Source organism: Saimiri boliviensis, chromosome 1 (genome assembly GCF_048565385.1).
Source record: "Saimiri boliviensis isolate mSaiBol1 chromosome 1, mSaiBol1.pri, whole genome shotgun sequence".
Taxonomy (NCBI): Eukaryota; Metazoa; Chordata; class Mammalia; order Primates; family Cebidae; genus Saimiri; species Saimiri boliviensis.
The window spans coordinates 26434285-26446655 of record NC_133449.1 but is presented as its reverse complement, the minus strand read 5'-3'; the positions used below and the strand labels follow the sequence as shown (position 1 = coordinate 26446655).

Genomic DNA, 12371 nt, shown 5'->3' with positions numbered 1-12371 from the left:
TCTCAGACCCCTCTCTGAGTCACTCCACTTGGATTTAGCATGTACACACCATGCAACAGGTGCTTTTCAGACCCAAGGCTCATTGGGGAAGGCTCTAGGTCTTAGTTTTCTGTTCTCCTGATGCCTCACATAGTGCCTGGCATGCAGATCTCGGGACATCTCAAATGATCTTTGTTTAACTGAACTGAAAGGAAGGCTGAAGCCAATTCTATTTGGAAGCGGACCCCCCCCAGGGGGTCTGAGGGCCTCAAGGACACTCCTGAGTCCCACTCTGGGTGCTCTAACTCTCCAGGCTGCTGTCCCTTTGAAGATCAAGAAATCAAAGCATCTCAGAGTTGGGAAGACTCTTAAATGCCATTTGTTGTGACCCTTAGGGGGATATATGGGTGGTGTGATGGTCTTTTTGACATGTCATCTTGGCTAGGCTAAAGCCCCTAGTTGTTCAATCCAACAGGAACCTAGGGTTGCTGTGAAGACATTCTGTAGATGTGATTAAAGTCCATAATCAGTTGTCTTTAAGTTTGGGAGATAATCCTAGGTATTCTGGGTGGGCCTAATACTAATCAGTTGAAAACCTTAAGAGTAGAGCTGAAGCTCCCTTGAAGAAGAAGCTGTGGATAGTAGCGTTAGCACATACTGAAGAGGGCTTTGGCCAGCCTTTTTTTTTTTTTTTTGAGACAAGAAACACTCTGTCATCCAGGCTGGAGTGCAGTGGTGCAATTTTAGCTCACTGCAACCTCTGCCTCCCAGGTTCAAACAATTCTCCTGCCTTAGCTTCCCAAGTAGCTGGGGTCACAGGCGTTCACCACCACACTTGGCTAATTTTTGTGTTTTTAGTAGAGGTGGGGTTTCACCACATTGGCCAGGCGGTACTCAAACTCCCAACCTCAGGTAATCCACCTGCCTCGGCCTCCCAAAGTGCTAGGGCTACAGACAAAATGCTAGGGCCAGAGCCACCACACCTGACCCGGCCTGCCCTTCTTGATGGCCTGCCCGATGGATCTCAAACTTGCCAAGCCGTCTGCTACCAGCCTATATGCTGATTCCTTACAATACATCTCAATACACATCGGCTATTGGTTCTGCTTCTCTGGTGGAAGCCTGGCTAATACAATGGCCTTTGCAGTACATCCATCCAAGTGTCTACCTGTATGCTTCCTGTGATGGGAAGCTCACTAACTCTTGAGGTAGTGTAATTCATCTTGGGTCAGCTTTGATTTTAACAAGTTCTGTTTTACAGTGAACTAAATCAAGTCTTTCTATGAACTTTACCCCACTGGTGCTACTTCAACCCCTCGGACACACTCAGAACCAGGTTGGTCCTTTCACCTCACAATAGCCCAGCAGATATTTGAAGTTGGTACTCATGCTGTCCATGCCCGCCTCACCAAGTGTCCCTCATTTGACCTGCTGCTCCCCTCCTCTGACAGTCCCCTAGTTGTTGATGTCCCTCTTAAAGTTTGCATACACACGTGGCCGGAGGGTTCCAGAAGAAAACAGGTCTGTGCTACCATCTGCATTCCACACTGTAGGCTGCAGCAGGGTGAGTGCCTGGTAGCGTTCTCTCTCTCTCTCTCTCTGTCTCTCTCTCTCTCTCTCTTTCTCTCTCTCTGTCATGTGAGGATGTGAGGACACAGTAAGAAGATGGCTATCTGTAAGCCAGGACACCAACTCTCACCAGACACTGGATCCGCACACACTGGGGCCCACTAGAGGGTGGATGGTGGGAGGAGGGAGAGGATCAGGAAAAATAACTAATGGGCTTAATTCCTGGTGATGAAATTAATCTGTATGACAAACCCCCATGTCACAGGTTTAACTGTATAACAAACCTGCATGTGTATTCCTGAACTTAAAATAAACGTTTTTATTGATTGATTGATTGATTGAGAAAGGGTCTTTCTCTGTTGCCCAGGCTGGAGTGAGATGGTGCTTTCTCAGCTCACTACAACCTCTGCCTTCCAGGTTCAAGTGATTCTCCTGCCTCAGCCCCTGAATAGCTAGGATTACAGGTGTGTACCACCACGCCCAGCTAATTTTTGTATTTTTAGTAGAGACAGGTTTCACCAAGTTGGCCAGGATGGTCTCAGACTTTTGACCTCAAGTGATCCTCCTGCCTTGGCCTCCCAAAGTGTTAGGATCACCGGTGAGAGCCACCACACCCGGCAAAATAAAAGTTTTTTTTAAAAATGTGTGTAGTTCACGCCCCCCAGTCTACAGTAATTTATGATAGCAGCCCAGACTAAGACAGGCTGATGGGATGGGGGAGGAGCCAGTTCCCCACTTTGATGTTTAATCTCTGGGGTGCCGGTTCTTCCATTGATCTAAGACGCTTTCCGAGCAGACGGAGGGTGGGGGGAATGGCAACAGCTGAGGACCAGTGGTCTCCTGCTCCCCAGCTTCCTCATGGGGAAAGCCCTTCTCCACTTCTCCCTTCCCTTTTTCCATCCACCCTCTCTACTTCCCTTTCTTTTATCCCATGGTGTGAGCCACAGCACGTGGCTCCACCCAGGCCCTGTGGCTGGTTCCTATGGGGCAAGACACAGCATTGCTCCAGCCTCAGGGAAGAAGCCACAGCTCCTGGACCCTCAGCTCTGACATTTTACTGCCAGATTCCCAAGGGCTTTTCCAGCTGTAAACGTTTTTTTCTTAAAACCATGGTCCACACCTCATGGCTATTTCCAGAAGTCAGGCCTCTAGGTTCCTTAGATCCTTGCTACTCAAAATGTGGACCATGGATCCGATCCACAGTGTCAGTGTCACTTGGGGGCTTTTTAGAAATGCGGAATCTCAGGCTCTGCCCCGGATCTGCTCATTCAGAACCTGCATTTACACCAAATCAATCAGGTTATTCCCTGTACATTATAGTGTGTGAAGTAGAACTCTGCATTGCTGAGCTGGCTTCCTCAGTTCCCTCTGCGGACTGTCTCCTCTATACAGATGGGAGGACTGAAGTACATCAGGGAAGTGTCTGTTTCTTCAGTGATCGCAGAGACACCAGAGAGAGAGAGAGAGAGAGAGAGAGAGACAGAGAGAGAGAGAGAGACAGAGAGAGAGAGAGAAGGATGATGATGATGGGAATGATGGGAATGATGATGATGATGATGATGATGATAGTGATGATGGTGATGGTGATGGTGATGGTGATGATGGTGATGGTGATAATGATGATAATGATGATGGTGATGGTGATGATGGTGATGGTGATGGTGATGATGGTGATGGTGATGATGGTGATGGTGATAATGATGATAGTGATGATGGTGATGGTGATGATGATGGTGATGGTGATGGTGATGGTGATGATGATGGTGATGGTGATGGTGATGATGATGGTGATGGGTGATGATGATGATGAAGAAGAAGAAGCAGAAACAACAGCAGCAGCAGCAGCAGCAGCAGCAGGAAACGATTTGTCTAAGACCTCTCTAGCACCAAAGCCAGCCTCCTTCCCCACATTCCTGGCAGCCATGTGCTCCCTTCACTAAGGGATCTGTGCTGTGTTGCTGGAGGAAGCAGGGGTAGTAAGGAACTTGCTTTTGTGAAGGATGAGGATGGGATGTCAGGCCCAGCCAGAGAGGCCCCCAGCCCAGGAGAACTGGAGCTGCGGCTCCAGGCAGCAGTTGAGGCTGGCTCTAGCAAATGGGAAAGTGAAGGTGTGACTTGTGGCAGTAGCTTGGGGATACTGGCCCCAGCTGAGGGGCAGGTCTCTGGGAGCCACATGGGAGCTGCTGTAGCGTGGGCAGTTTCTGGACAATGAGAGAGTGTAGACAGACAGGGAGGCAGTGGCATTAGCTGGACGGTCGACTGCTCTCTGTGCTGCCATGAAAGACATTTGTCATGTGGCTCTCTGAAGACAGAGGCTGGTGGAGGAGTCAGGAAACAGGGCTCTAAGCCCAGCTCTGATGAGAGCTGTAAGCATGACCTTTAGCAGGCCCCTTCTCCAGCCTGGATTTTAGTCTCCACACTGTGATCTGAAAGAATTGGAGCTAAAATTCTGTTCTGTCTTTGGGCTAAATGCTCTATCCATAGTTCTGAGGGCAAGAGACCCTGAAGCTGAGCCCACAACTGAGCACCCTGCATAGACCCTGGTACCCATCTGCCATTCTAGCTGCATTCACACAGAAGGAATCACAGAGGCTCCGTGGGGAGTGGGGGTTGCATGACTCCATGAAGAAATACTCCCTGAAGACCTGGGTGCAAGTCCTGGAGCTGTCGTCTTATATTTGCAGGGTCCTGCTCAGGTTTCTGACCCTCGCTGAGGGTCCTTTTCCTTGACTGTGCAGGATGGCACTGCCGGCCTTCCTGGAGTGGTGTGGGGATGCTGGTGACAGGACATGTGGACAGCACCTGGCCTGTTATAGACACTTGTCTGTTCCCTGTGTCCAAGGTGGAGCAGGAGTGGAGGAGGGAGTGCCCGTCCTGGGTCTCCGCTCAGCTTAGCCTGGACCCACTGTGGTCTCAGTTAGAGCTTGGTCTCTCCACTTGCTGCTGGCTGATTGCAGGGAAATCATTTCTACATTTTTTTTTTATTACAAAATCAACTCACAGATTCACCGTTTGTGCAGCCAGCTGAAAGCTGTTTATAGTGGTGATTTGCACTACATTCATCTGTGCTTGTTTATGTTTGCTTTGAAAATACTTATTGTGTTTGTCCTGTCCCCACTGTGGCCAGGCGTGTGTGTTCTATTTTTATCCTGTTCTCACCCCCACTCTCTCTGTGCCTCCAGACCCTAATGGTGATGGTGGAAATGGGACCTGCAGACAGGAGCACTGGCAGAATCAGAAAGATCTCTGGCCAAACACACTCTGTAGGTTCTCCTACCAGTGTGTACCTCTCTCCTTGGCCAGCTTTCTTTTTTTCCTTTCTTTCTTTTTTTTTTTTTTTTTTTTTGAGAGAGTCTCGCTCTGTCGTCCAGGCTGGAGTGCAGTGGCACTATCTCAGCTCACTGCAACCTCCACCTCCCAGATTCAAGTGATTCTCCTGCCTCAGCCACATGAGTAGCTGGGATCACAGATGTGTGCCACCATGCCCAGTTAATTTTTGTATTTTTAGTAGAGACAGCGTTTCACCATGTTAGCCAGGCTGGTCAAACTCCTGACCTCGGGCAATCTGCCCACCTTGGCCTCCCAAAGTGCTGGGATTACAGGTGTGAGCCACTGTGCCCGACCCCTGGCTAGCTTTCTGCAGGGTCTGCCTGCTCAGAGGAGGGGTAGGAGCCTGACAAGTTAGGGAGACTCCAGGCATGGCTTGGGAGTGGAAAACGAGGGGTGGGTAGTGGGATTGGGAAGATAAGGGGAAGGGATGTGGCAGTCTCCTGGCCCCTAACCCCAGAGTCCCCACCTGTTAGGAAGCAATGGAGGTAGCCGTGGTCATGACAACCCTTGGGAGACAGAACAGTTCTTTGGTACGTCAAGTAATAATACACAAACAATAGTATTAATAACAATAATAATGGTAGATTATTAAGTGCCTTCTCCATAGCAGGCACTTTCTTTTCATGATCCCATTTAATCCTGGCAGGCAGATATTATCATCCTCATTTTGCAAATGACAGAACAAAGCTCAGAGAGATTAGATAACATGTCCAAGGACACACAGCTAGTGGGGGTTGGGAGTGGGGGGTAGGGTGGATCGAGATTCACCCAGGCACTCCGGCTTCCAAGTCAGTGCCTACGCTCCTCCACCTGTCTGCAGAAATTGGGGCTGGAAGCAGAAGGGCTAGCCTGTGGGCAGGAAGGAAATGCTGACTGAGGTGGGTGCCAGGACTTTTCTAGGCTGGGCTGCCCTTCCTTTACCGTGGAAAGTCGAAAGAGGTCTTGAACAGTGGAGTGATAAGCTGCCAGAAGCCTGAGTGCTGGGAGAGAGGGTGGGGCATGGGCAACAGACTGGAGGATGGAGAGTGTGGGCACCGGAAGGCCTGGCTTCTAATCAGGGTCATACTCTCAACTCCCTGTGTGAGTGTGGACAAGCCGCTCACCTCTCTGGGTCTTTGGAAGATTGCTAATGTCTCCTCTCGCTCTTATTTTAGGACTTCTGGGATTTTGGAGGTGGCAGATCACATCTGTACTTCCCTTCTTGAAAACATGTAAAAAGTATAGGTTTCCTCATGAATTGCCTGCTTGAATTGACAGTCTAAGGGTTTTCAGGCTCAGCTGAGCACAGGCTGGAAGCTGGGGAAAGAGGGTTTCTGCCCCAGCTCCATCAGTGAATCAATTACCTGGTCTCTTTCTTGTTGCCTTAGAGCCAAAAGGATTCCCAGGACATGCAGTGGGAGAATGGGCACCTGTGAACCTGTGGCAGGTGCCCATGGCAGGTTCTGGGCACAGCTGTGACGAGTCAGCTGGTTTGATCAGGGGCCAGCGTGCAGGGAGCAGCAGGCTTGACTGGAGTGTGCTGGAACAAGAGGCCCCCTGCTTCCGGGGAGGACTTTGCCGCGGTAAAGGCAAGCCTTGGCTTCTAGGTGCCCTAGGCTAGAGTGCAGTGGTGCAATCTCTGCTCACTGCAGCCTCTTCCTCCTGGGTTCAAGTGATTCTCATGCCTCAGCCTCCTGAGTAGCTGGGACTATAGGCATGAACCACCATGACTGGCTAATTTTTGTATTTTCAGTAGAGACAGGGTTTTGCCATGTTGGCCAGGCTGATCTTGCCTCCTGGCCTCAAGTGATCTGTCTACTTCCGCCTCCCAAAGTGCTGGGATTACAGGTGTGAGCCACCTCACCCGGTGTGGAATGGGCTCTTAAAATGGAGAAAGAATTGGTGAAAAATCCAGGGCATGAGAGTCAGAGAGGTGCAGTCGAATCTGGGCAAGTGCTGTGATTCCAACGCCTGCAGTGGATAGACTGCAGGGACAGCGTCCAGTCCTGCCTTTTACTCCCTCAGCTCCTGTTGACCCCGAGGAAAACAATGCCATCTTCATGGGCTTCACTAAGTGGCAGTGAGCCCCTGGGAGCCTGGCCAAGGCAGGGAAAGGGGCTAGGGAGAGGAGAAGAAATGGGAAAGATGGAGGAAACTGCTCTGGAGGCATCTCAATGGGCTTTGGGGGAAGGTGGGTTTCATCTCAGAATCCAAGCACGTCGGGGCTGGGGAGGAGCTCTTGGGATCATTTTGGCCAACCCTCCTTGTCTGGAGGTGAGCCTGAGACCCAGGTGGGGGAAGGGACTTGCCCAAGGTCATATAGCACAGTGGTGATGGAGCTGAGCCGGAATCATAGGGTACTGGGGACGGGTGAGGTGTTACTCCTGTCTGGACAGTTTCGAATAGCACCACCAAGGGCCTGGCTAGAGACTCCTTTCCTGGACATCGTTTGTGCGCTCTCTTTCTCTCTCTCTCTCTCTGTCTCTTTCTCTGTGTGTGTGTGCGCCCACCCGGTGTGCCCTGTGAATGCCTGTCTGTGTACCTGTGTGCATGTGTGCCTATGACTGTGTTGTGGATAGTCTGGGTGTACCTGTGGCCTCCTACATGGTGATCCACCCTGGCTCTGAGGCCGTAGGTGAGTCATCTACCCTTAGAGCCTTAGATTCCTCAGCTAAAAAATGGGGGTAATAATGCCCATCTAGAGATGTTGGTGAGCGAATTAAATGGGAATACAAATGAAGCGTCTAGTATAGAGCCTGCCACACAGTAAATAATAAATGGTGGTTGCCATTGTTATTGTTGTTGCTGCTGCTGTTGTTAATAAAAATAATACATAAATATCCTGAAGAAGCTGGGAGTGGGGGACTGGGGGTCAGGTTTTTGCTACCCTCTGTGTGATTTCTGTCACTTCTCTGGCTCCTTATCTGTAAGAGCAGGGGCTGGTACCAGCTGATCTCTGAAGCCCTTCCTGCTCTGACAGCCTCTGAGCTGTGAATAGATGGGGCTGGGGCCCTGGAGGAGTTTAATGACTCAACAGCTAAAGAGGTTAAAGCTTCCCAAGAAATCACTTTCAATTAGTGTTGGGCGAACTTAGGGCACCAGCGAAGGAAGAGTATCCTGGCTGGGAGACCAGGGAGAGGGAGCTAGAGGAATACTTCCAGCCAGTGGAGACTGTGACTAACCAGGTGAATGACTAAGTCAGACCCTGCCGACCTCCAGCCAATCAGGGCTGCCCATGAGTGCCCTATGAGCTGGCATCACTGAGCACAGTTTGGCTGTGTCAGGCCTGGCTGGGTCTGAGCTTCACAGCATATGGAGGGAAAGGAAGCAGCCAAGAGACCAGCAGGGAAAGAGCACTGGGCTTGGAGTCAGAAGACCCAGCTTCCCACTCTGGCTCTGCTGTTCACCAGCTGGGTGACTCTGGGGGAGCTGCTTCCCCTCCCTGAGCCTTCACACCTTCATCCACGCAGCAGAGCCAACAATACCTGCCCAGCAACTTCACCAGGTGGTGAAGACTGAGAATCATGGCATGAGATGCAAATGCATTGTGATCACTAAGGTACCAAATGATGGGAGGTGCTGTCATTATTCAATCCTGACGGGACGCCTGGTATCTCAGAAGGAGATGCATTCATGTTTTCAGAGGGGTCAGGTGAACACGGGCTGTTACCCTTGGGTTTGGGGCTAGAATCAGCCTAACCTAGGGCCCCTTCCACCCATCTAATCACAGTCCAGTTAGGTTTTTCTAAGAGCAGAGCCCCTTTGGACAGCTTCCAGCAAGGTGGCATAACAGCAGTGGAAGGTAACAGAAAGCTAGGATGGCTGGGTGGGGCAGGGAAGGAGCAGTGCTAGGCTGGGGCCCCCACAGAACCAGGGTGGTGGTCTGATGTTGTCTTTCCTCTTGCCCAGCACATTATAAATAAATAATCACCAGAACCGCACTCTGTCTGCCTCTCCCCCCATAGCTTTTAGCATCTCTCTTGTTGAGGACTGCAAGCACTTTGGGAAACAGCAGGGATGAAGGGAAGGAAGCTGCCCTTTCATTTCTGCACACGTTAAACCCATCAATAGCATTCTGCATGTGCTCACAGCCTCTGGGTACAATGCTGGCACTTGGAGCACAAAGATAGGAACTGCAGGGTCCTGCGCATGTGGAGGTTAAGTACAGTGTGTCCAAAGAGACAAAACACTTCCCCTGTAATGTAAATAACCACTCAGAAGAGCCCACAGTGTGTCACCAGATCATCCTGACAGTGAGACCTGCAATTGTGCAGAGCAGTGGCCTGGGAGGCTTTGAGCAGGAGGGGGAATTTGAGCTGGACCTGGAAGTTTAGCATGGACAAGATACACGGAAGTTAGAGCCGGGCGCAGTAGCTCACACCTGTAATCCCTGCACTTTGGAAGGCCGTGGTGAGATCGCTTGAGCCCAGGGATTTGAAGTTGTACTGAACTATGATTACACCACTGCACTCCAGCCTGGGTGAGACAGAGTAAGACCCTGTCTCTCAAAGAAAGAAAGAAGAAAAGAAAGGAAAAGAAAAGAAAAAGGACAGAGAAAAAAGCGTGACAGACAGGTATACTTATGGTATTCTCAGAGGACAGGCTGGCAGCTGTTGAGAGGGATCATGTAAGAAGTGAGAAATGAATTCAGACATGGAGGCTGGAGCCAGATATGGAGATCCTCAAAATTCGAGAGGAGCATAGACCAGATTCTAGGGGCAGTGGAGAGCCCTGAGGGTTTCCAAGAAGGGAATCGGTTTGGTGACAGGTGAGATTTTCTTTCTGGCAACATTGTCCAGGGGAGTATGCCTTGTTGGGTGGTAGGCAGGGAGGTCAGCTGGGAGGTTACTGTGGAGCTGGGGACCATGGGCCTGAGAAGGAAAGCGGACACACACATGAAGGCTTGATATGTGGAAAAGAAGGATAGGGAGGGTCCGAGGATGCTCAGTCTGATTTGTCTGATTCTCCAGACAGCGAAACAGCTACTGAAACCCTGGCAAGTGGTAGCAGGGTGTGAGAGGGGAGGAGACTGCAGACCAAACCTGGGCTGGTCTTTTTCAGGAAGCGGGCTCCTCTTTGGGCAGGCCTAAGTCTGATCATCCTACACTAAACTCACAGGGTCAGCAGGACCCAGAGGTGCCCCAGCTGGGCCACATCCACTCCGAGGGTCCTTTCCTCCCTCTTCTAAGAGAAGAATCCAGAAACGACACAGCATAGCTCCCCATGGTCCCCAGGGAGCAGTAGATTCTTGGAACAGTGTCCTGCAGTGGATAGACTGCAGGGACAGGGTCCAGTCCTGCCTTTTACTCCCTCAGCTCCTGTTGACCCCGAGGAAAACAATGCCATCTTCATGGGCTTTGCTAACTGGCAGTGAGCCCCTGGGAGCCTGGCCAAGGCAGGGAAGGGGGCTAGGGAGAGGAGAGGGAACGAGAAAGACAGAGGAAACTACTCTGGAGGCATCTCAATGGGCTTTGGGGGAAGGTGGGTTTCATCTCAGAATCCAAGCACGTCGGGGCTGGGGAGGAGCTCTTGGGATCATTTTGGCCAACCCTCCTTGTCTGGAGGTGAGCCTGAGACCCAGGTGGGGGAAGGGACTTGCCCAAGGTCATATAGCACAGTGGTGATGGAGCTGAGCCGGAATCATAGGGTACTGGGGACGGGTGAGGTGTTACTCCTGTCTGGACAGTTTCGAATAGCACCACCAAGGGCCTGGCTAGAGATCACTTTCCTGAACATCGTTTGTGCGCTCTCTCTCTCTCTCTCTCTCTCTCTCTCTCTCTCTCTCTCTCTCTGTCTCTCTCTGTCTCTTTCTCTCTGTTTGTGTGTGTGTGTGTGTGCCTACCCGGTGTGCCCTGTGAGTGCCTGTGTGTACCTGTGTGCATGTGTGCCTGTGACTGTGTTGTGGATAGTCTGGGTATACCTGTGGCCTCCTACATGGTGATCCGCCCTGGCTTGGAGGGGAGAACTGGGGTCATGCCTGTGAGGGGATTGTTTTGCTGGGACAGCAGAGAAGAAGGCTGACAAGGCCAGATCTGGCTTCCCGCACCAGTTCCGCCGCCCTGAGAAAATCACAGGCACTGACTGGTGGCGAGCAAACTCCAGGAGCTGGAACACGCAGACACACGCACACTCGCAGCCGCCGTTAGAGGGTGGCCCCGAGTGCCCTGAAGTGCCGCATTCCGGCATCCTCATGCCTCCCCGGAGTCCAGCAGGTGTAGACCCGCTAGGCTGTGGAAGCCGATCCGCAGGGACACGGAGCAGTGGCGCGCTCCCGCCGCTCACACTCAGCGCCCTGCTCCAGGGCCTGGCCCGGCCACACCCCTCCCGCCCGAGCCTCCGCCGCTGTCCCTGCCCCTCTCACACACTCTGGAGTCCCTGGGGGGCCTCCGCAACCTGGCAGGGCCAAGTTAGGGCTGGCCCGGCCGGATAGTCAGGTCCGGAGCCAGGAATCGACGCCTCCCCGAGTCCCGTCCCCCGCGGAGCAGACGCGCCAGGCTGAACTCGGGTTTCTGCGAGCGCGGGGTTCGGCGCCCAGTCCCGCACGGGGGAACATCCGCCCCCAGCCCCAGCCCGCCCGGGACGAACCTGGGAGCCCCGCGCCCAGCCCCGGGTTCCCGCCCCCAGCCCCGGGTTCCCACCCCCCGCACCGCGCCCGGCGAGCGGTTACCGATGGTGGTGATGACGGTGATGGCGAAGTAGAAGGAGCCGGCGAAGCGCCACTGCACGCCGGCCTTGTGCGGCTTGAGGCGCAGCACGACGCGCTCCAGCTCCTCGTAGCCGCCCTGGCTGAGGTTGTAGCGCTCCCGCAGCTCCTGCTGCCGCAGCTCCAGCCGCTGCCGCTCGATCAGCTCGGGCTCCGACTCCAGCGCGTCGAAGACCGCGGCGCCCACCAGCAGGTAGGTGAAGGTGCACACGATGAGCGCCAGCGTGCGCACGTTCTGCCGCTTCATCGTCCCGCCCGGGCCGCCGCCGGCCCCCCGGCGCCCCCGGCCCCGGCCGCCGCTGCTGCTGCCCCGGAGGCGGCCTGGGGCATGGCTGCGCTCGCAGCTCTCCGCGCCGGGCACCCGCTCAGCGCCCGGGGCCGCCGCCGCCACTGCCGCCGCCGCGGAGCTGTCCCTTCAGCACCACCCACCAACCTCCTCCGCCCGGCCCCGCGCCCGCCCCCCGCCCCCCGCCCGCAGGCCGCCTCCTCCCGCCAGCCCTCCCGCCCAGCCAAATAAGGACTGGGAGACGCGCCGAGGAGGGAGGAGGGGGACTGGCGGAGGGGACGGGAGGGGCGGCCGCGGGAGAGCCCGGGCAGGACAGAGAGAGAGAGAGAGAGAGAGAGAGAGAGAGAGAGAGAGAGCGAGCGAGCGAGAGCGCGAGCGAGCCAGCCCAAGAGACAGAGAAAACTAGACAGCGAAACGCTGATAACTACGGAGGACGGGAGAAAGGCAGTGTAGGACTGAGGGAGGGGGCTGTGTGACAGAGGAGGAGATAAAATCAGAGGTGTACTCAGACAGAAAAAGAAGAGA

General features: G+C 53.5%; 1 protein-coding gene across 1 annotated transcript in view; it reads right to left on the bottom strand.

Moving 5' to 3' along the window:
* The window catches only part of KCNK3 (potassium two pore domain channel subfamily K member 3), a 42389-nt gene extending 30290 nt beyond the window's left edge, over positions 1-12099 (bottom strand). Inside the window, exon 1 of the mRNA XM_039463427.2 lies at positions 11525-12099. Within this exon, the coding sequence (XP_039319361.2) occupies positions 11525-11807 (283 nt within the window). The 5' untranslated portion in view covers positions 11808-12099. The remainder of the gene's footprint in view (positions 1-11524) is intronic.
* Positions 12100-12371: the final 272 nt, after the last annotated feature.